This window comes from Diorhabda sublineata, chromosome 7, assembly GCF_026230105.1.
Source record: "Diorhabda sublineata isolate icDioSubl1.1 chromosome 7, icDioSubl1.1, whole genome shotgun sequence".
Lineage (NCBI taxonomy): Eukaryota > Metazoa > Arthropoda > Insecta > Coleoptera > Chrysomelidae > Diorhabda > Diorhabda sublineata.
Window position 1 is genome coordinate 22,839,794 of NC_079480.1, and position 24,237 is coordinate 22,864,030.

Here is a 24,237-nt window from a genome sequence, read left to right on the forward strand (position 1 = left end):
GTATCGATGCTCTCGAAATTTTTTAATGAAAGACGTTGTAGACAGAGACGGATTTAGGTTGGATAGTTTCACAGGTGCAAATTAGTTGAACTACGAAATAATTTGTTTTTTGAAGTTTATTCTTTAATATTTTAGAAATTTTTCAAGTTTTTCTACACTTTTGTCAAAGTTATCATGATAATTTTTAAAAAAATTATAAATATTACGTGATTTTTTGAAAAATCTGGGAAATTTATTGGATATTTAACTAGAAAATATTTTTTGTTTTGGTGGAAATTCAGCGGTGCCGGATTCAGATCAATTAAGCCGATTTTATTTATCGTAATAACGTCATAAATGGATTGACTTAACTAATTTGTGTTTGGAGGTCTATTTCTTCATATTTTCACTATATTTCAAATTTTTATTTTAATTATAATGATAATTTCTGTAAAACGATTTATATTACGTAATATTTTTGGAAAAACAGAAATTTTACTGATAAATCTTCTTGATTGAATTTTGGTGGAAAAGCAGCGAATCTATACTATACTTCAAGTTGTGAATAACACATCTTTGACAGTGCCGGATTCAGATCAATTAACACGATTTTATATATCATAATAACGTCATAAATGAATTGACTCAAATAATTTGTGTTTCGAGGTATATTTCTTCATATTTTCGCAATATTTCAATTTCTTTTTAAATGATAGAGATAATTTTTGAGAAACGATTCATATTACCTGATATTTTTGGAAAAACTGAGAAATTCAATGAAATTTAACTAATAAATCTTCTTGATTGAGTTTTGGTGGAAAAGCAACGAATCTATACATTTTGAACTATGAATTGAATTTTTCAAGTTTTGCTTACAATGTATTATGTTTTATCAGAAAAATTAATTTTGATTAATTAATTATAATTATATTGACGTTGATTCACAAATTCATGATTATGTTTTGGTGGAAGAGCAGCGGTTTCTATACAATTGAAATTTATTATTGAAGGTCGTTGTAGACAGAGATGGATTAAGGTGCGTTGGTCTAATGAGTGGAAGTCAAAATAAAACCAGATTACGTAAAACTGGAAAATATTTTTGTAAAATTGTAAAAATAATGACGAAATTTTTGATTTGGATCCAATAAAATATCCAAAATTTTTGGATAAAATCCGAAAATTATATTAAAAAATTTTTGGATATTGGTGTAATCTCTGTGCATTTGAAATATGATAATGGAACAATTAAATAAATAAATTCAGATTACGTGAAACTAAAAAAAAATTGATTGAAAAAATAATAATTAAGTTTGGATTTAGATCTAAATCGAATAATTTATTAAAATTTTTTCTTATAAAACTGGAAAATTCAATATTTATTCAACTAATTAATTTGAAAGTTGATTTGAATATCCTTAGTTGTGTTTTGGTGGAATAGCAGCGGTCTCTATACATTTGAAATGTGATAATGAAGGATGTTGTCAACAGAGACGGATTTAGGTTTGGTCGCCTCACAGGTAGAAATCAATTTAACACCAAAATAAATTCAGATTACGTAAAACTATAAAATTTGATTGAAAAAATAATAATTAAGTTTGGATTTAGATCTAAATCGAATAATTTATTAAAATTTTTTCTTATAAAACTGGAAAATTCAATATTTATTCAACTAATTAATTTGAAAGTTGATTTGAATATCCTTAGTTGTGTTTTGGTGGAATAGCAGCGGTCTCTATACATTTGAAATGTGATAATGAAGGATGTTGTCAACAGAGACGGATTTAGGTTTGGTCGCCTCACAGGTGGAAATCAATTTAACACCAAAATAAATTCAGATTACGTAAAACTATAAAATTTGATTGAAAAAATAATAATTAAGTTTGGATTTAGATCTAAATCGAATAATTTATTAAAATTTTTCGTAAAAAACTGGAAAATTTAATATTTATTCAACTAATTAATTTGAAAGTTGATTAGAATATCCTTAGTTGTGTTTTGGTGGAATAGCAGCGGTCTCTATACATTTGAAATGTGATAATGAAGGATGTTGTCAACAGAGACGGATTTAGGTTTGGTCGCCTCACAGGTGGAAATCAATTGAACACCAAAATAAATTCAGATTACGTAAAACTATAAAATTTGATTGAAAAAATAATAATTAAGTTTGGATTTAGATCTAAATCGAATAATTTATTAAAATTTTTCCTAAAAAACTGGAAAATTTAATATTTATTCAGCCAATTAATTTGTAAGTTGATTTAAATATCTTAGTTGTCTTTTGGTGGAATAGCAGCGGTATCTACACATATTAAATGTGTTATTGAATGATGTTGTGAACAGAGACGGATTTAGGTTCGTTCGCCTCACATGTGGAAGTCAATCTAACACCAAAATAAACTCAGATTACGTAAAAATGAAAAAAAATTGATGGCAAAAATGATAATCATCTCATGGATTCAGACCTAATGGATAATTTACTCAAAATATTCTGAAAAAACTGTGAAATTTTACCATTTTTCGTATCTTTATAATATGAAAAAATAAATGGACTCATTCAGCTCATTTTTCGAGTTCTATTTCTAATTTTTTGAAAAGTTCTGGTACGTCTTTCATGAATTATGATAAATTCTGGAAGATGGACTGAAATTACGCAACAAATAATATTTTATACCATTCATTTTATATATATTCTGTTCAACATGTTCTTTCTCCCACCTCAATGTTTTTTCTAGTGATTTCTTGGTATTTATTTTTCAATTTAGAAATTTTTCCATCACGTTATTCTGAATGTTTCATTAATATTCTTAATTTTTTCTCATATCCTTATCAATATCCACTCATCATATTAAAACATCTGATAATTTCATTAATTGACGTTATCTATATGACAATTTATTGTTTTCCAAATTTTAAACGGAAACGGCCACTCGAAAAAATTATATATAAATGTGTTTTCACAATTAGTGAGGTTGTGGTTATCCAAAAGCTGAAAATGACTCCATTTAAATTAATTTTTTTAATACCAATATTGGTAAATATCAATTATACGTATGCTGACGATACTATAGTTGAAATTGAGTCAGGAAAAATCAAAGGACATATTCTAAAAAGTGAAAATGGTAAGGACTATTATGCTTTCCAAGAAATACCCTACGCAGCCAAACCAATAGGTGAAAATCGATTCCAAGTAAGTATATGACGTTTTAATATCGAAAATCATGAATTGTTATTTTTTCATTTGTCTTTTTATTTTTTTTCCTTTCGAAAAATAAATCAAATTTCCTGTACAACCATTTCAAATTCATCACCTGTACTAATCTCAAATAGTTATAGTTTTAGTCCGGGAGATAATTTTATTTTATGTACAATCGTATGTTGAATCGAGAGCTATAAAAATTTATAAATCGTCATTTTTTCATTTAACATTTAATTTTTTTTCAAAATATAAATAAAAAAAATTATAATTATTTTTGGATTAAGTAGTAATCGAATAATTTATTCAATTTGAAAAAAAAAACTGAAAAATTCAATATTTATTCAACTGATTAATTTGAAAGTTGATTTAAATATGTGTAGTTGTGTTTTGGTGGAATAGCAGCGGTCTCTATACATTTGAAATATGGTAATGAAGGATGTTGTGAACAGAGACGGATTTAGGTTCGTACGCCTCACAGATGGAAGTCAATTTAACACCAAAATAAATTCAGATTCCGTAAAACTAAAAAATTTTTATTGAAGAAATAATAATTAACTTTGGATTTCGATCTAAATAGAATAGTTTATTCAATTTTTTTTAAAACAACGGTAAAATTCAATATTTATTCAACCAATTAATTTGTAAGTTAATTTAAATATCCTCAGTTTTGTTTTGGTGGAATAGCAGCTGTCTCTATACGTTTGAATTATGATAATGAAGGATGTTGTGAACAGAGATGGATTTAAGTTTATTCGCCTCACAAATGGAAGTCAATTTAGCACCAAAATAAATTCAGATTACGTAAAACTAAAAAATTTTCATTGAAAAAATAATAATGAACTTTGGATTTCGATCTGAATCGAATAATTTATTCAAATTTTTTCTAAAAAAACTGGAAAATTCAATATTTATTCGAGTAATTAACTTGAAACTGTACTAATCTCAAATAAATATAGTTTTAGTCCGGGAGATAATTTTATTTTATGTAAAATCGTGTGTTGAATCGAGTGCGTTGCTCTTTTTTTGTTTTTTTTTTTTATATTTTTTGTTATTTTTTTGTTCTAATCCAAATCTTTAGATTATCGATTAAACAGTGTTATCGATCTCTCGTATTTCCTATGTCATTCGTAAGATCCCTTAATTGTTTTTTAACACTTTTGAGTTCCATTGAATATTTTTTGCTTATCATATCATGTTTTGTGGGTTTTTCTCCTTCGTATAGCGTATTTTTTTTCTTGGTTTTACCTGAATCGATTTCTTTAAGCCTCCTAAAGCTCCAGAGCCGTGGTCAGATATTTTAGAAACGACAAACAACACAAAAATCTGTTACCAATATAAAAGGGAAGACGCGAGTTTGGAAATTAGCGAAGATTGTTTGTATATTAATGTTTATACACCCCAAGTAAGTTTTTTTATGAATTTCGTCACCCCACAACAACAAAACTATCGAAAAAAAATTTATTACAGAAACCAACTGACGCTAAAGTTTTACCAGTACTGCTTTGGATCCACGGTGGTGGATTTGTAAATGGATCCAGTACTTTCGAATACTATGGACCTAAATATCTCATGGACTATGGCGTGGTGGTTGTTACCTTCAATTATCGTTTAGGAGCTTTCGGTAATTTAATCAGAATTCGATCTAATACGAAAACAAATTTTTTATAGTTATTTTCACATAATTATCTATTTTCGTAATCTCTTCATTAGTTTATTCATATTTGTTGCTTTTATTTATTATAAAACCCATCTTATCTAACCAATTCATAGTACAACGTCAATCAAATTTAAACGAACCTTTAGTGGCCTTTAATGGAATGATATAGTCTATAGTCAGCTAGAAAATCTATAATAAAAAAAGGTAAAACGAACTGAAATTAACTTCGGACTGCTTTCCAAGTTCGTGGATTTGTTGCAATGAATCCAAACAACCACTTGGACTAGTTCAGGGGCTTATCGAATGGGATAGTTTCTTCAAACTGCTCCACAAACTTGTTGACAGCCATGGAAGTTTCAGGATTCAAAAAATCTAAGAAGAGAAAGCTTTTTGGCACTAAAATGTCCCTTAGTGATGGTACAAGGGTGGAAAACTATGGGTGAATACAACGGGGAAAGTTTTGGCTATGATTTTTTTGGATTTGAACGGTGGTTCGCTGACAGCTCTTCCACTGGGGTCCCTTGGATCAAATTAAGATGTTGTATCGACGACAAAGATGAAATTGCTCCTCCAGGCCTCAAACAGTTACATAAATTGGAGATAATAAACTAGAAGCTACCCAATTGTCTTCGAAAAACTTTTTATATAGTAGAGTTTTCTTTTCGTTCTCAATGGTTGAAGCTTTCCTTCTTTCAGCTAGGACAGCGCAACCCCACGCAACTCCAGCGCTGCAGAGGAACAGCTCCTGTATCAGGGCCGACTCCAATGAACCCGATAGGTTTTTAAATAATTAAATTTGGAGTTCCAATTTAGCAAAAGTTTTTACAGCGCCGTTTGCATAATGAGCAGTTGCCATATCTCGCCTAAATCTCAAAATTTCCTGCAGGATTCATTGTCCCCACACCCTTACATATCCAAAAAATACTTACAGGGTAGTGATTCGATCATTTACATATCTACGGAATGGATAAAATAACGGTTAAAGCTCGTTTAAATTTGATCGACTTTCGTATTTTTCGAACGTTGCCGGATTTATTCGATATTAAAACATTATTTCAGGATTCGTTGGTACTGATGATGGTGTGATTCCGGCTAATTTGGGTCTAAAAGATCAATTGTTCGCTATGCAATGGGTTAACAGGAATATTAAAGCCTTCAGTGGTAATCCTTATCAAGTTGTTTTAGTTGGAGAAAGCGCCGGATCGATTTCTGTCGGCTATCACCTTTTAGGACCTTACGTTAACGATACAAGTTAGTATTTAATTAATATTATATATATTCGAAATTCCGTATTTTTTAAAAATTCTTATCGTTACGGTTCATTTAACCCTGTATCGGCGGGGGTTTCGTTCCGACAGACATCAATCGGTGGTAAAATAAAAGGTAATTGAACCTTAATACTCGGAGTTATTTATCTATGGTTATGGAACTACGTCATCCAGTAGGTTTTGAATTTTTCTTTGTCTATTAACGTGAATTTTTCCTTTAAAACAACTCTTCTCCCCATAAAAATGAAGTTCCGACCAAGTGTCATCACCACATGAGATATTATTGAATTTCTCCCGCGAAAATCTAATTTTTTCTTTAGTTTACAACAAAAGTAGAAGTAGACTGTACTACTGGATTACCGAAATCATGTCAATAGTGAATAAAACCGTCGAAATCATTCTATGTCATGATTCACCTCGTATAAACAACTATTTTCATACTAAATTACTGATTGAAACGGTGTAGATGGCGCGCCTGTATGCTTTAAAGGTCACGTGTTAGCCGGGCTCCATTTCAACATTACTCGGCATAGCGAACGCACTTTCAAGGTTCAAAGATGGCCGCGAAACCGTCGAGGATTAGCCGCATGGCATTGGAATTGAAAGTCTAGAGTCTATCAACCACGAACGCTTTCAATTTCGAAAAATGACGACGCGATGGGTTCGCAAACATGAAATTCGAGCAAAAACTCGCGCGGTTGGAAATTTGACGTAATACGAAGCGGAGGGGGGACGAATCTTCACTACAGACGAAACTTTCACACTCCGCTCCAGGAGGAAGAAGAAATTGACGTTAGTCAAAGCGAAGATAACCAGGAACGTTTTATAAACACTTTGTGATTATCCAATATCATCATTGGGGTGGGAGGAAGTAGAATCGACCCTCTACAGTCCGGATTTATCGCCCTGCGAGTACCACAAGTTATGACCACTGAAAGTAGACGTCGTAGGACGAGGTGGAGAAGTTTGTTGGCACATGACTTCTCGAAGCTTCCGGAGAGTTACTGAAAAATTTTCTTCATTAGTTTACGTCATTTCCTTTTTATTTTGGTTAAATTTTTCCGTTTTCATCCCCCCATATTTTGTCAAACTACGGATTCGTTAGGATCGGATCGAGTGGAAATGTTTTCGCTTTAAGATCATACTCTAATGGTCAGAATTGGTACTACAAATTTCAAAGTACGTTTAATTCGAAAAACTTTGGTCGTTTGATATCGAAGCAGCCAAAGGAAACTTCTAAACCGCATAAAAGGAGTTATATCGATACTTAAGGGAATATATTTTGTAGAAATATTCCACGCTGCCATAATGCAAAGCGGAAGTCCAGTTGGTAGTGAATTGAGAACACAGAACATTACAAATGAAGCTTACAAGCTTGCAAAAGCTCTAGACCCAACTTTTAATTCCACCGATTCGAGCGACATCTTGAAATTGCTCCAAAGCGCCAGTGCCGAAGATATTTTACATGTAAGTATTCTAAGATAGACAGTAAACTTTGGAAACCGCCATTATTTGAAGTAAACATCCATAAAAGCTCGTCAGAATACAAAAAAAACTGTAAATATAAAGCGACTCGCTATTTCCTTAGCAGCCGCTTCAGTTTTGGACCTACCTCAATCGGATTCCGACAATTGGTTCGAAACTTAGGTAGCAAATCTCGTAGTTGAAGTTTTTTGTACTTTTCTCGTAGCAGTTTCCCTATTGTAGGAAAAATATTGGTACCAGGTCATCTTCAACTGATAAATCTGGTTTGCTGTTGGAAGGTAGTCAAGTTGGTGAAGGTAAGAGGATCCAAAAACCAAATCAAGATCGATGTTTCACCTAATTATGCAACTTTCAAGGTCACCAGACAAACTGAAAGGTTTTCTCGACTGCCTGAACCTCCACTTGGTACTCAACGATGATAAGATCTGAAGTTTCTTTATTTCTTCTACAAGGAAAAACCATCACAGACTTTTTCTCGGAGATACACTTTTTCAACAAGAAGGTCCAGGTGGTTTTGCTGAATCAATTTGAAAGATGGATCAGCCTCGAGTTGCTCAAGTGATCGAGTGTCCATCAGCTCCAACTTTTATGACAATTCAGTTTCCAGAAGAAATCCTGAAGCCTTTCGTACTAAAAGATGACGAGGTCTGTCGTTTCTTTCTTCTTCATGCTTGAACGATGTTCCAATAATATGTTGAGGACTTTGTTGGTATTTTTAACCTTCTACAAAGAAAAAAACCATCACAGACTTCCTCGGAGATACACTTTTTCAACTTCTCCAAGTTCTTGGTGGTTTTGTTGAATCAATTTGAAAGGAGGACCTGTCTTGAGTTGCTCAAGTGATCGAGCGTCCAAACCAATTGTTTTTGGGACTCTTTTGCCTTCTAGTATGAAAACTATAGATTCAAATTTCATGACAATTCAACTGCTGAAGCTTTTCTACCTTTTCAGATGTGAGGCATGTTGAGGTTGAGTTATTTCGTGGGCTCTTTTTTCTACATCAGTTTCCATTATTTCCTATCCCGTGTCTTTCGTTTAATGTCCTGAGTTTTCCTCTGCTATTTTAATTTCTTCTGTATTCTGGTTTCTCCATTTTTGACTAGAAACTTTAGTCTTGATTCCATCGAATAATCTTCCATCTTGTGTTGCCAAAATATTTGAGACTTTCTAACTAATTTATAATTGATTCTTCTTTATCTTACGTGTCTTCATTTATCTTATAATCATCGATTTAGTTTTGTGTTAGTTCATTTTTAAATTCATCTGTAGACGCGTATCATTCCGTACATTTTGGTTTTGAAGATCGCTTTTAACAGTGTTTAGCATCGCTTCGTTATGTCTTCGGGTTAGCTTGTAATGGCATGCAAGACGAAGTTATTGATTGTTAGTGACCAAGTTGAAAATCTACACACTTTATATACTTCAAAAACTGAAGTTTATTTTGTTTGAATTTAGTCGGAAGTTACTGGTGCTGTGGTATTAGAACAAGACGGACCGTTCTCCTATCAAGCTTTCCCTTCCTTCTTAAACCAAAATTATAAGAAAATTCCTGTTATGATAGGTTTCAATTCGGAAGAATGGGCGTTTTTAGGTAAGTCGATTGATAAAAAGAATTTTTTTAATATACAAACTCTATCTCAGTGAAATTTAACTATTAGTGGTGAATAAAACTTCTTGTGAAGCCTACGAACATACCGTTCGACTCAAGTTGTATTTTACTTTACTTTACTAAACTTTTTATGAATAATATCATTTTAGCGCAAAAAATGTTAATTGATTTTGTCTTTTTTTTCGTTAGGGAGTATTTAGAGAAACTAAAAATATTTTTTTCGAAATAAATTGATGTTTTTTTGGGAGGGGGGTCAATTTGCTGAGGCAGTGTTCGTAACTGATATGAAAAAGTGAATTTTCATCCTGATTATTTCACAGTTTGGGGTCGAAATAAAACTCAGTACGGAAAATTTGACGAAGATCCTAGTTTATTGGTTGATCCGTTGATAAACATGTCGTCGGAAAATCGAACGATTGCTGGTAATTTATTAAGACAACTTTACACTGGCAACACGACTTTTGACGAAAATTATGGAGGCTTTATCAGAGTAAGCATCATCATAATACCAAACACACCCAATCTAAAACGATTTCTACGATATTTTTCAAATAAATTCGCAAGTTTCATTGAATTGTGGATTTATTTGAACTATTGACAACATCGCAATACATTTTTCCCGCCACATTTTATATCATATCCCAACCGGTTTCCGTTTCTTGATATCCAATCACGAGCTAATAAACGACGTCTATAAAAGTATTTATTATACGAGGGAAGTCCAATAATTATTAAGTCTCATCACTCGATTTTTTACCGTTTCGAACATTTTCGATGAATTTTGTCGAAATTTAGAACAGATCGGACTCGTAGCGCGAATATTGGAAAAAATTTCGATTCTTGTTTTTGTAATTAAATCCAAAAGCGTTTAGATACTTTTCCTTCGATGACGATCGCCACGAATCGTTTTAAGTAATTTGAAAGCTGATTTTTTATAAATTGGCTCTAGGTGCCCCTAAAATGACCGACTTGGAAAGTTTAAAATTTGAGACTATTATCTAAATTTGATCGAATTAGGTCACGACCTGCTGCCCCATCTACTCTGTTGTCCCGATTCGGCTCAGCGCGATTTATATTTGTATCAGAATTTGAACAAGTCACTCGCCAGCAAAAATTTTAGTGTATTTTCCAGATTCTATTCCACGCGACATCTTTTTGTTTTGAATTAACTTTACCCTAGAAACGTGCTTTATAAAAAACGAAGACTGTTTATAGATAACCACATTTTACATATTTGGCACCGTTTGACTTCATTCTGTTTGTGAATAAGTCACTCGTCGGGCATAAATTTGAGTCCATACGCCAGATTTGGCTCCGCGCGATTCATTTCAGTTTCTAAATATGAAAAATTCGGGTGAACAATTTGGATATTCTCTCCGAATTTGGCTAAATTTTCCAGTTTTTCGGCCTCGCGAAACTTCCTTTTGTTTCCAGATTTGAAAAAACCGCTCGTCGGGCAAATATTTTAATTTATTCGCCAGATTTGGTCACGCGCGTCTTTATTTTGTCCTCCAACTTGAAAACGTCACTTGGCGGACAGAAAAACTTGAATCTATTCTCAGAATTTTGCCAAATTGTTCGAAATAGGCCATAAGCTGTAGCACCATCAACTCCATTTTCCAGATTCGACCCCGTTTGACTACTTTTTCTCTCCAAACTTGGAAAAGTCCCTCGTCGGGTCAATTTGGTCAAACTGGTCGAATTAGACCACGACTGCAGCCCCATCAATCTTAGTTTTCACTTTTTTCGGCCCCACGAAGCTTCCTTTTGTTTCCACACGAATATGAGTCCATGCACTAGATATAGCTCCGGGCAACTTTCTTTCGTTACCAAATTTGAAAATTTTGCTCGCCGGGCGAAAAAAACGGATATGTCGTTGATGTCCATTTTGAAAATGACCGCCGTGGGGTAAACAAGTGCTTTTACCGCAAGTTTTTGTATTTTTGGATTTTAAACCTTGTTATTACTGCCAAAGGACTTTTTAATAAAGAGTTGCTGCTTTTATGGAGCCTCGAAATTATCTTTTAGGAAATTTTTACTTACGACAAAATCTATTGTTTACCCTACGGCCGCCATTTTGACCCTAGAACATCCGTTTTCTTAGGATTGATGGTATTTTTCATAATTTTAGTATGTCAGTGATCATATGTTCACTACAGCCACGTGTAAGCAAGTTGAGTTAGCCTCCCCCGAGGCTCCCTATTATTTATATCAATTTTCTTACAAGGGTGAATTAGGAGGGCAGATGTCACTGTTGTCTGTATTACCACCAGGTAAAATATTATCAAATTTTGATAATCACGCACCTGGTTATTATTAAATGTGTATTATAGGCACCGGTACAGTAGCCCACGCTGAAGATTTACATTACATGTGGGACGATGGTTCCAATAGCGATCTCAGTCAGTTTCCCGAAGAAGATGGCGTAATGTTGCAACGTTACATTAAAATGTGGACAAATTTCGTTAAATATTTGTGAGTTGTTGACCATATTTTCCGATTTTTCCCTCGAATAAATTTATTTTACAATTTATAGCGTCCCAACCCCGGAACCCGTTGGTAATATCACTTGGTTGCCTTCAGAACCATCGACACTTAGGTATCTCAATATAAATACGACTTTCGAGATGATGGAAAACCCCAGGCAGTACCAGCAAGTTAAAGGGATATTGGAAACATACATGGAACCACCCTATACTGTTTTTAATTGAAAAAACATCGAAAATAAATGATATAAAGTGATTTAAATGAAAATTTATTATTTCACCCTTCTCCACGTAAAAAAAACTATGATAGTGAGCAGTAATTCGACTAGACCCTGTATTATAAATACCAACATTTCAGTATAAAAGTTCACTATATTTTATTTATGGTGGAAGATCAACACCAATGGAAAAAATAACTTATGGAAAAGAAAACGTGAAAAATCGATAAAATTAAGAAATGTCTTGGAAAGATTACGCAAAAATCGATAGAATTGAGTAATTTCTTGGAAAGGTAACGCAAAAATCGATAAAATTGACGAATTTCTTGAGAAGGTAACGCAAAAATCGATAAATTTAATAAATATCTTGAAAAGGTAACGCAAAATTCGTTAAACTAAAAAATTTTTTTGAAAGGGTAATGGAAACACTGTTGAAATTTCCAAGAAAAATAATTCGAAATCGTGAAAATATGTGAATTTTTTGAAAAGGTAACGCAAAATTATGAAAATTTCATAATTATTAACGGAATCTAGTACAAAATCTTGAAAATTTCTGAAAAAATAACAATTGTTTAAATTTCGTAATTTTTGGGAAAGGCAACGCATAATTTCTTGAAAGTGAGAATTTACTTGAAAAGTTAATGCAAAAATTGAGGAAAGTTCAAGGAAAAATAATTCGAAATCAGAAACTTCTTGAAAAGGTAACTCAAAAATCGTTAAAATTGAGAAATTTTTTAGAAGGGTAACGTGGAAATAGTTGAAATTTTGCAATATATTGAAAAGGTAATGCAAGTATAGTTGGAATTTCCAAAAAAAATGCACAATCGTGAAAATTCGCAAATTTTTGGAAAAGATAATAAATATTTGAATTCGGAAATTTCTGGAAAAGGTAACGCAAAAATCGTTAAAATTGAGAAATTTTTTAGAAGGTTAACGCAGAAATAGTTGAAATTTTGCAATATATTGAAAAGGTAACGCAAGTATAGTTGGAATTTCCAAAAAAATGGACAATTGTGAAAATTCGTAAGTTTTTGGAAAAAATAACAAATATTTAAATTTGGAAATTTCTGGAAAAGGTAACGAAAAAATAGTTAAACGCAAAAATTGAGGAAGTTTCCAGGACAACTAATTTAAAATCGTGAAAATTCGCAAAATTTTGGAAGAAAAAATCAACAATTGTTTAAATTTCGTAATTTTTGGGAAAGGTAACGTAAAAATCGTTAAAATTAAGGAATTTCTTGAAAAGGTAACGCAAAAATCGTTAAAATAAAGAAATTTCTTGAAAAGGTAACGCAAAAACAGTTAAAATGAAAAAGTTTCTTGTAAAGGTAACGCAAAATTGTTAAAATTTCGTAATTATTAAAAAAGTAACGGAAACTAGTACAAAATCGTGAAAATTCAGAAATTTCTGGAAAACAAACTTGACAATTGTTTAAATTTCGTCATTTCTGAAAAAGGTTACGCAAAAATCGTTGAAATTGAGAAATTTCTTGAAAAGGTAACGCAAAAATAGTTGAATTTTCACAATATATTGAAAAGGTAACGCAAATATTGTTGGAATTTCTGAGAAAACTAGAGTTGTTCAAATTTCGTAACTTACGGGAAAGGTAACGCAAAAATCGTTGAAATTAAGAAATTTCATGAAAAGTTGACGCAAAAATTGTGGATATTTCAACTACAGTAATATTTTCCATACAACTACCGCCATCTCTAGGTGGAGCCAGGTACTTCTCAGACCATCCTCGTATTCAATACTATGTTCATCCGTCTACGTATCTCATTATTTGTTATTCTATCAAGTCCCAGCAATCCCCAACTTTTACGTCAATTATTCATTTTCCATCGCCACGATTTTGTTTTCTCCCCTTTATTCACCACCCATTTTCCAGCACCGTCATTTCATTAAACTTCGATCCCCAACCGCAGTGTAATTTCTAATAAAAAAAAAAAATAAAAAACCTATATTTGAACCACAAAAAAAACTACAACCCCGTATATAAAAAATAATATTTCCAAATCCTCCTACCCATAGATAAATCACCGAAAGGTCGATTGTTCAATTATTCCATTTCCAAGTACATTTCGTTGGTTAACATTATTTAAAATAGGTAAGATGGATGGTGATGATTTTGCTTCCTCAACCTACTGCATGTACAAATTTGTAAGCATTTTATTGCCGATGAATATTTAATGATAATTATGTGGGATGATTTGTTTATTGGGATATAAAAATGACATAAAAGATCGATTTAACGGTGCTTTTGGTCAGTAAAGAAACTCCTTCCATCATATTATTGGTATTTATACTTTAACGTAAAACGTAAGTTGGTTTTTCATTATTTTTTCCATTGTGTACAGTTAGTTGGGGGTCTAAAACATCGTTTTTATCAATTTTTCTCCAAATATGATTATTTGGGGATCTAAAACATTACTTTTATAAATTTTCATCAGTTTTTTCCTATATATGATGTTTTGGAGGTTCTTCAACATCATTTTTAAAAATATTTTTTTCAATAAATAATATTTTGGAGGATTTTCAAAATCATTTTTATCAGTTTTTTCTTATATATGTTTATTTGGGGGCAATTAACATAATTTTTTTCTACATATGATATTTTTAAATGGTTTTTAACATCATTTTTACCATTTGTTTCTCATAGATGATTATGTTGTGGTTTTTACATTATTTTCATCAATTTTTTCGTATATATGATTATTTGGGGGTCTAAAATATCATTTTTATTAGTTTTTTTGAGTTATGATATTTCTGGGGGTCTTTTACATCATCTTTACCATTTTTTTTCTATTTGGGGGTTATTTTTCACATAGATGATTATTTGAGGGTCTTTAACATCATTTTTATCAGTTTTTTCGTATATATGATATTTTGGAGAGTCGTTAACATTATATTTATCAATTTTTTCCTGTATATAATAATTTGGGGGTCCTTAACATAATTTTTATCAATATATACCAAATTTGATTATTTGAGGGCTATTAACATAATTTTTTTCTTTATATTATCATTTGGGGGTCTTAACATATTATTTATCAATTTTTTCCATAATATGATTATTTGGTGATTTTTAACATCTTTTTTTGTCCATTATGTTCATTAGTTTCACCCTTTAAAAAATTAATTGGAAGTCTTTAACATTATTTTTATCTATTTTTTCTATTTATAAATACTTGGGGTTGATTTTTTTCCTTTATAAAATTATTCGGCAGGCATAAATTCATTTTTTCATTTTTTGTATTTCATCATTTGGGGTTGTTTTTTTTTTTGTTTATATAATCGTTTGGGGGCTGCATTCATTATTTATCTGTTCACAATGTTTTGGGGACGGTTTTTTGTGTTTGTGAAATTATTATGGGGTCGTTACTTGATTGTTATTAATTATTTATTCATTAACAATGAACAGGGGTTATTTTTTTGGTTTTAAAAAAATAATCAGGGGTGTTAAACAATATTTTTAATTCATTATTTGGGGTTGATTTTTATCTTGAGTGATATAAATTCACTTTAATGATTATTTCTCCGAATTCAATCTTTTAGGGTTATTTTTTCCGTCTATACAATTAATTTGGGGGGTTATAAATTCTTTTTTATTAATTATTTAAAGAATAATTTGGGGTTAGTTCTCACCTTTATAAAATTATTTGAGGGTCTTGATTGGTTTTAACATCATTTTCATGAATTTTTTCTATATATGATCATTTGGCGTTGGTTTGTTTATTTTCTTCATACAATCATTTGGGGGGTTTCATTCTTTATTTACCTGTAAAGAGTTTTTTGAGATTGGTTTTTTTATATATTATTATATGGGGATCGTAAATTAATTTTGATTAATAATTCCTTCATAGACAATCATCTGCGGTTAATTTTTTTTGTTTTAAAAATTATTTGGGGGACAAATTAATTTTCACCAATTATTTCTTAGTAATTAATAGTTTAGAGTGGCTTATTTTCCCCCTACAATCATTTTGGAGGTTTTATTTATTATTTATTTGTAGAGTATCTTTTGGGGTTGGTTATTTAAGTTCATATACAATTATTTGGGGGGTTATAAATCCTTTTTTATTCATTATTTTCCAATAAAGAATCATTTGGGGTTGGTTTTTCAATATAAAATTACTTAGGGGTCGCAACTTTATTTTTATTAAATATTTTTTTGTATACTATCTTTTGGGGTTGGTTATTCAACTTTATACAATTATTTAGGGGGTTATAATTCCATTTCTTTTCATTATTTTCCAATAAAGTATCATTTGGGGTTGGTTTTTCAATATAAAATTACTTAGGGTTCGCAACTTTATTTTTATTAAATATTTTTTTGTATACTATCTTTTGGGGTTGGTTATTCAACTTTATACAATTATTTAGAGGGTTATAATTCCATTTCTTTTCATTATTTTCCAATAAAGTATCATTTGGGGTTGGTTTTTCAATATAAAATTACTTAGGGTTCGCAACTTTATTTTTATTAAATATTTTTTTGTATACTATCTTTTGTGGTTGGTTATTCAAATTTATACAATTATTTAGGGGGTTATAATTCCATTTATTTTCATTATTTTCCAATGAAGTATCATTTGGGGTTGGTTTTTTAATATAAAATTACTTAGGGGGTCGCAACTTCATTTTTATTAAATATTGTTTTGTATACTATCTTTTGGGATTGATTATTCAACTTTATACAATTATTTAGGGGTTATAAATCCTTTTTTATTCATTATTTTCCAATGAAGTATCATTTGGAGTTAGTTTTTTAATATAAAATTACTTAGGGGGTCGCAATTTCATTTTTATTAAATATTGTTTTGTATACTATCTTTTGGGATTGATTATTCAACTTTATACAATTATTTAGGGGGTTATAATTCCATTTCTTTTCATTATTTTCCAATAAAGTATCATTTGGGGTTGGTTTTTTAATATAAAATTACTTGGTGAGGTCACAACTTCATTTTTATTAAATATTTTTTTGTATACTATCTTTTGGAGTTGATTATTCAACTTTATACAATTATTTAGGGGGTTATAAATCCTTTTTATTCATTATTTTCCAATAAAGTATCATTTGGGGTTGGTTTTTTAATATAAAATCACTTGGTGAGGTCACAACTTAATTTTTATTAAATATTTTTTTGTATACTATCTTTTGGGGTTGGTTATTCAACTTTATACAATTATTTAGGGGGTTATAATTCCATTTCGTTTCATTATTTTTCAATAAAGAATCATTTGGGGTTGGTTTTTTAATATAAAATTACTTAGGGGGTGGCAACTTCATTTTTATTACATATTTTTTTGTATACTATCTTTTGGGGTTGATTATTCAACTTTATACAATTATTTAGGGGGTTATAATTCCATTTCTTTTCATTATTTTCCAATAAAGTATCATTTGGGGTTGGTTTTTTAATATAAAATTACTTGGTGAGGTCACAACTTCATTTTTATTAAATATTTTTTTGTATACTATCTTTTGGAGTTGATTATTCAACTTTATACAATTATTTAGGGGGTTATAAATCCTTTTTATTCATTATTTTCCAATAAAGTATCATTTGGGGTTGGTTTTTTAATATAAAATCACTTGGTGAGGTCACAACTTAATTTTTATTAAATATTTTTTTGTATACTATCTTTTGGGGTTGGTTATTCAACTTTATACAATTATTTAGGGGGTTATAATTCCATTTCGTTTCATTATTTTTCAATAAAGAATCATTTGGGGTTGGTTTTTTAATATAAAATTACTTAGGGGGTGGCAACTTCATTTTTATTAAATATTTTTTTGTATACTATCTTTTGTGGTTGGTTATTCAAATTTATACAATTATTTAGGGGGTTATAAATCCTTTTTATTCATTATTTTCCAATAAAGTATCATTTGGGGTTGGTTTTTTAATATAAAATCACTTGGTGAGGTCACAACTTAATTTTTATTAAATATTTTTTTGTATACTATCTTTTGGGGTTGGTTATACAACTTTATACAATTATTTAGGGGGTTATAATTCCATTTCGTTTCATTATTTTTCAATAAAGAATCATTTGGGGTTGGTTTTTTAATATAAAATTACTTAGGGGGTGGCAACTTCATTTTTATTAAATATTTTTTTGTATACTATCTTTTGTGGTTGGTTATTCAAATTTATACAATTATTTAGGGGGTTATAATTCCATTTATTTCCATTATTTTCCAATGAAGTATGAAAATATTATTAAATATTTTTTTGTTTACTATCATTAGAAATAACTTTAAGTTTTTATAGGGTGGATAGTATTATTAAAATTTAGTTATAAAAAAATCACGTAAATTTTCCCTTATCCATTAATAAATTAATTCCAGGACATGTGGAGCTTACCTTTATTTATTTTGATTATTTCAATAAGTGGAATTTTCGCGTTGCCACAATATGTGCCGCTAAGGGTCATAGACGGACGCGCGATCCCGGTAAGTATTAAGGCGCGCTCACACGTACCGGATCCGGTCAAAATAAAAAAAATTAATAATTTTCAGTTGAATTTTTTATATTTTTTTTTCATTTTTTTTCTAGTACGATTATAATTATAAAGTTGAAAATCCGTCTTCGAATACATTTTATGGCAAAAACGAAGCTGGGGATGGTTTGGGCAAAGTCACCGGCACTTATTACGTACTTCTACCAGACAGCCGTATCATGACAGTCGATTATTTTGTCGATGGGGATTCCGGGTACGTTCCAAGAATATCGTTTTCTTCGAGAGCACGAATATAAAATAATAAAAATAAAATTTTAAATATTTCGAAATAAAATAATTTTTAACGTTTTTAAATATTATTCATCCCTTTCCTATCTTGTAACAGCGTACGGTAAAGAAGAAAAAAGGGAAGTTTTGGGTCTATAAAGTTTCCTAAGTAAATATATGAGAGTAATTGGTCGTTTTTGGGTCGGGCAGTGTAGTTCTATTTGGAAAATAATAGAGAGGAAGAAGAAGAGGAAGCTGGAAGATTTTTGGTAGCAATTTTCCAAATAAGAAACGTATAAAAACCGGACAAAGAATCGATGTTATGCTGATGTGGTTCAAATTGTAGTAGAAAAAAGCAAAGATTAACAACGTTGTCTAAGAAAAAGCCTTCAAAATGACAAAAACGAGAATCACGTTGTTTTTAAAAAACAAGCTGATAAGGAAAACATACATCAAAACCATCGCAATACAGGATGTCCCACACAAAATGACTATTGGGGATAATTCAACTTTTGTACCAAGTGGCAGTTATAGGGCCCATAATTTCGAAAAAAATGAAGTATATTGGAAGATTTTGGTAAAAGAAGTTTTCTTGAAGATCCCATAGAAAATAGGCAAGAAAAGCGGAAAGAAAATCAATTGTTATGCTGATGTGGCTCAAACTATAGCAGAAAACGACCGACATTCACAATGTCTTATAAAATATGACGATTGGGGGCAATTTACTTCATTAACTGACAGACGATCCATGATTTCGAAAAAAATCAATTTCTTTACATCCCTTTGATGTCAAATGACAAATAAAAAACTTCTGTTAGATTTTAAGGTTAGGTCACCGCTAATTTACCTCTCAGAGTGGTTTGATCGCATCTATTTAATACTCTCAGCATTTTCAAACAAATTTGGATATTTTTAATATTGCGATAATATTGCGAATATATTATTTTTTTCCGAAATTATGAACCCCACTTTGAAGCCCCTTAACTGCAACTTTGTATAGAGCTAAATTGCCCTCGATGGTCATATTTTGGTCTCCCCTTTTCTGCGCCGATTCCTATGCTGTACACCCTGTATAATAATAACGAGAATGTGTTTAATAATAATAGAAAAATAAAGGGAAACGCGGAAAAATCGCTTTCAACTGCCACGCGCAGAGGGTGCACATAATTTCAAACGGATCCTCGACATTGGAAACCCTCCTTTCCACTGGCAGTCGTTTATCGAACATGCGGCTGGTGGGTGGTTTTCCGCGGAAAATTCAGACCGAGATTCACGTAACCAAACATCGATGAAAAATCAGTTTATCTGGTATATAGATACGATTTTGAATAAACAATGTATATAAACTTTTAGTGGAAGTGAAAATTGGATTTGTACAGATTAGAGGTTAGTTTATTTATTGAAATTTTTCACATAAAGGATGTTCCAAAACTGATTTTATTTTGAATTTTTGAATTTTTATCTGACGTTTCATCATGTTTTAGTATAAAACCTTGTATAATATATCTTAAATTAACAAAAAACGGCCAAAGTCTTTGAAAATTCGTAAACGGAAGTTCTGATTCCAATATATAACAAAAAATGTACCTGAAACACCGATGGGAATAAAAAATCTATTTACCAACAACAAGAATTACGTAAAACAAGTATTACGTAAAGAAAAGCAAAAACAATAAGGAACAACAGTTTGGGATAGTTTAAAACAGATAAATGTACTTGAAACACCGATGGGAATAAAAAATCTACTTGACAACAACAAGGATCGCGTAAAACAACAAGGATAACGTAAAGAAAAGCAAAAACAATAAGGAACAACAGTTTGGGATAGTTTAAAACAGATAAATGTACTTGAAACACCGATGGGAATAAAAAATCTACTTGCCAACAACAAGGATTGCGTAAAACAACAAGGATAACGTAAAGAGAAGCAAAAACAATAAGGAACAACAGTTTGGGATAGTTTGAAACAGATAAATGTACTTGAAACACCTATGAAAATAAAAAATCTACTTGCTAACAACAAGGATTGCGTAAAACAACAAGGATTACGTAAAGAAAAGCAAAAACAATAAGGAACAACAGTTTGGGATAGTTTAAAACAGATAAATGTACTTGAAACACCGATGGGAATAAAAAATCTACTTGACAACAACAAGGATCGCGTAAAACAACAAGGATAACGTAAAGAAAAGCAAAAACAATAAGGAACAACAGTTTGGGATAGTTTAAAACAGATAAATGTACTTGAAACACCGATGGGAATAAAAAATCTACTTGCCAACAACAAGGATTGCGTAAAACAACAAGGATTACGTAAAGAAAAGCAAAAACAATAAGGAACAACAGTTTGGGATAGTTTGAAACAGATAAATGTACTTGAAACACCTATGAAAATAAAAAATCTACTTGCTAACAACAAGGATTGCGTAAAACAACAAGGATTACGTAAAGAAAAGCAAAAACAATAAGGAACAACAGTTTGGGATAGTTTAAAACAGATAAATGTACTTGAAACACCGATGGGAATAAAAAATCTACTTGCCAACAACAAGGATTGCGTAAAACAACAAGGATAACGTAAAGAGAAGCAAAAACAATAAGGAACAACAGTTTGGGATAGTTTGAAACAGATAAATGTACTTGAAACACCTATGAAAATAAAAAATCTACTTGCTAACAACAAGGATTGCGTAAAACAACAAGGATTACGTAAAGAAAAGCAAAAACAATAAGGAACAACAGTTTGGGATAGTTTGAAACAGATAAATGTACTTGAAATACCGATGGGAATAAAAAATCTACTTGCCAACAACAAGGATTGCGTAAAACAACAAGGATTACGTAAAGAGAAGCAAAAACAATAAGGAACAACAGTTTGGGATAGTTTGAAACAGATAAATGTACTTGAAACACCTATGAAAATAAAAAATCTACTTGCTAACAACAAGGATTGCGTAAAACAACAAGGATTACGTAAAGAAAAGCAAAAACAATAAGGAACAACAGTTTGGGATAGTTTAAAACAGATAAATGTACTTGAAACACCGATGGGAATAAAAAATCTACTTGCCAACAACAAGGATTGCGTAAAACAACAAGGATTACGTAAAGAAAAGCAAAAACAATAAGGAACAACAGTTTGGGATAGTTTAAAACAGATAAATGTACTTGAAACACCGATGGGAATAAAAAATCTACTTGCCAACAACAAGGATTGCGTAAAACAACAAGGATAACGTAAAGAGAAGCAAAAACAATAAGGAACAACAGTTTGGGATAGTTTGAAACAGATAAATGTACTTGAAACACCTATGAAAATAAAAAATCTACTTGCTAACAACAAGGATTGCGTAAAACAACAAGGATTACGTAAAGAAAAGCAAAAACAATAAGGAACAACAGTTTGGGATAGTTTGAAACAGATAAATGTACTTGAAACACCTATGAAAATAAAAAATCTACTTGCTAACAACAAGGATTGCGTAAAACAACAAGGATTACGTAAAGAGAAGCAAAAACAATAAGGAACAACAGTTTGGGATAGTTTGAAACAGATAAATGTACTTGAAACACCTATGAAAATAAAAAATCTACTTGCTAACAACAAGGATTGCGTAAAACAACAAGGATTACGTAAAGAAAAGCAAAAACAATAAGGAACAACAGTTTGGGATAGTTTAAAACAGATAAATGTACTTGAAACACCGATGGGAATAAAAAATCTACTTGACAACAACAAGGATCGCGTAAAACAACAAGGATAACGTAAAGAAAAGCAAAAACAATAAGGAACAACAGTTTGGGATAGTTTAAAACAGATAAATGTACTTGAAACACCGATGGGAATAAAAAATCTACTTGCCAACAACAAGGATTGCGTAAAACAACAAGGATTACGTAAAGAAAAGCAAAAACAATAAGGAACAACAGTTTGGGATAGTTTGAAACAGATAAATGTACTTGAAACACCTATGAAAATAAAAAATCTACTTGCTAACAACAAGGATTGCGTAAAACAACAAGGATTACGTAAAGAAAAGCAAAAACAATAAGGAACAACAGTTTGGGATAGTTTAAAACAGATAAATGTACTTGAAACACCGATGGGAATAAAAAATCTACTTGCTAACAACAAGGATTGCGTAAAACAACAAGGATTACGTAAAGAAAAGCAAAAACAATAAGGAACAACAGTTTGGGATAGTTTGAAACAGATAAATGTACTTGAAATACCGATGGGAATAAAAAATCTACTTGACAACAACAAGGATTGCGTAAAACAACAAGGATTACGTAAAGAAAAGCAAAAACAATAAGGAACAACAGTTTGGGATAGTTTGAAACAGATAAATGTACTTGAAACACCTATGAAAATAAAAAATCTACTTGCTAACAACAAGGATTGCGTAAAACAACAAGGATTACGTAAAGAAAAGCAAAAACAATAAGGAACAACAGTTTGGGATAGTTTGAAACAGATAAATGTACTTGAAACACCTATGAAAATAAAAAATCTACTTGCTAACAACAAGGATTGCGTAAAACAACAAGGATTACGTAAAGAAAAGCAAAAACAATAAGGAACAACAGTTTGGGATAGTTTAAAACAGATAAATGTACTTGAAACACCGATGGGAATAAAAAATCTACTTGCCAACAACAAGGATTGCGTAAAACAACAAGGATTACGTAAAGAAAAGCAAAAACAATAAGGAACAACAGTTTGGGATAGTTTAAAACAGATAAATGTACTTGAAACACCGATGGGAATAAAAAATCTACTTGCCAACAACAAGGATTGCGTAAAACAACAAGGATAACGTAAAGAGAAGCAAAAACAATAAGGAACAACAGTTTGGGATAGTTTGAAACAGATAAATGTACTTGAAACACCTATGAAAATAAAAAATCTACTTGCTAACAACAAGGATTGCGTAAAACAACAAGGATTACGTAAAGAAAAGCAAAAACAATAAGGAACAACAGTTTGGGATAGTTTGAAACAGATAAATGTACTTGAAACACCTATGAAAATAAAAAATCTACTTGCTAACAACAAGGATTGCGTAAAACAACAAGGATTACGTAAAGAGAAGCAAAAACAATAAGGAACAACAGTTTGGGATAGTTTGAAACAGATAAATGTACTTGAAACACCTATGAAAATAAAAAATCTACTTGCTAACAACAAGGATTGCGTAAAACAACAAGGATTACGTAAAGAAAAGCAAAAACAATAAGGAACAACAGTTTGGGATAGTTTAAAACAGATAAATGTACTTGAAACACCGATGGGAATAAAAAATCTACTTGACAACAACAAGGATCGCGTAAAACAACAAGGATAACGTAAAGAAAAGCAAAAACAATAAGGAACAACAGTTTGGGATAGTTTAAAACAGATAAATGTACTTGAAACACCGATGGGAATAAAAAATCTACTTGCCAACAACAAGGATTGCGTAAAACAACAAGGATTACGTAAAGAAAAGCAAAAACAATAAGGAACAACAGTTTGGGATAGTTTGAAACAGATAAATGTACTTGAAACACCTATGAAAATAAAAAATCTACTTGCTAACAACAAGGATTGCGTAAAA

At 30.9% G+C, this 24,237-nt stretch overlaps 2 protein-coding genes across 2 annotated transcripts in view; both read left to right on the forward strand.

The window, feature by feature from the left end:
- The first annotated feature begins 2,879 nt into the window (after positions 1-2,879).
- Positions 2,880-11,942, forward strand: LOC130446215 (juvenile hormone esterase-like). Its single transcript, XM_056782312.1, has 10 exons — positions 2,880-3,166; positions 4,440-4,577; positions 4,643-4,796; positions 5,892-6,083; positions 7,389-7,567; positions 9,041-9,176; positions 9,515-9,684; positions 11,326-11,467; positions 11,528-11,669; positions 11,731-11,942. The coding sequence occupies exons 1-10, from the start codon at positions 2,972-2,974 to the stop codon at positions 11,903-11,905; spliced, it is 1,623 nt and encodes a 540-aa protein (XP_056638290.1). The 5' UTR covers positions 2,880-2,971; the 3' UTR covers positions 11,906-11,942.
- Positions 11,943-19,848: 7,906 nt separating this feature from the next.
- Positions 19,849-24,237, forward strand: part of LOC130446216 (TWiK family of potassium channels protein 7-like) — a 149,677-nt gene continuing 145,288 nt past the window's right edge. The window contains exon 1 of the mRNA XM_056782313.1: positions 19,849-20,023. The gene's annotated coding sequence lies outside the window, so the exon portion shown is untranslated. The remainder of the gene's footprint in view (positions 20,024-24,237) is intronic.

Bases quoted from the DNA above. Each gene is read 5' to 3' on its own strand.
- LOC130446215 (XM_056782312.1), top strand. From the start codon at position 2,972: ATGACTCCATTTAAATTAATTTTTTTAATACCAATATTGGTAAATATC. The intron at 7,568-9,040 runs GTAAGTATTCTA...GTTTGAATTTAG, and splicing joins GTGCCGAAGATATTTTACAT to TCGGAAGTTACTGGTGCTGT. The intron at 11,670-11,730 runs GTGAGTTGTTGA...TACAATTTATAG, and splicing joins ACAAATTTCGTTAAATATTT to CGTCCCAACCCCGGAACCCG.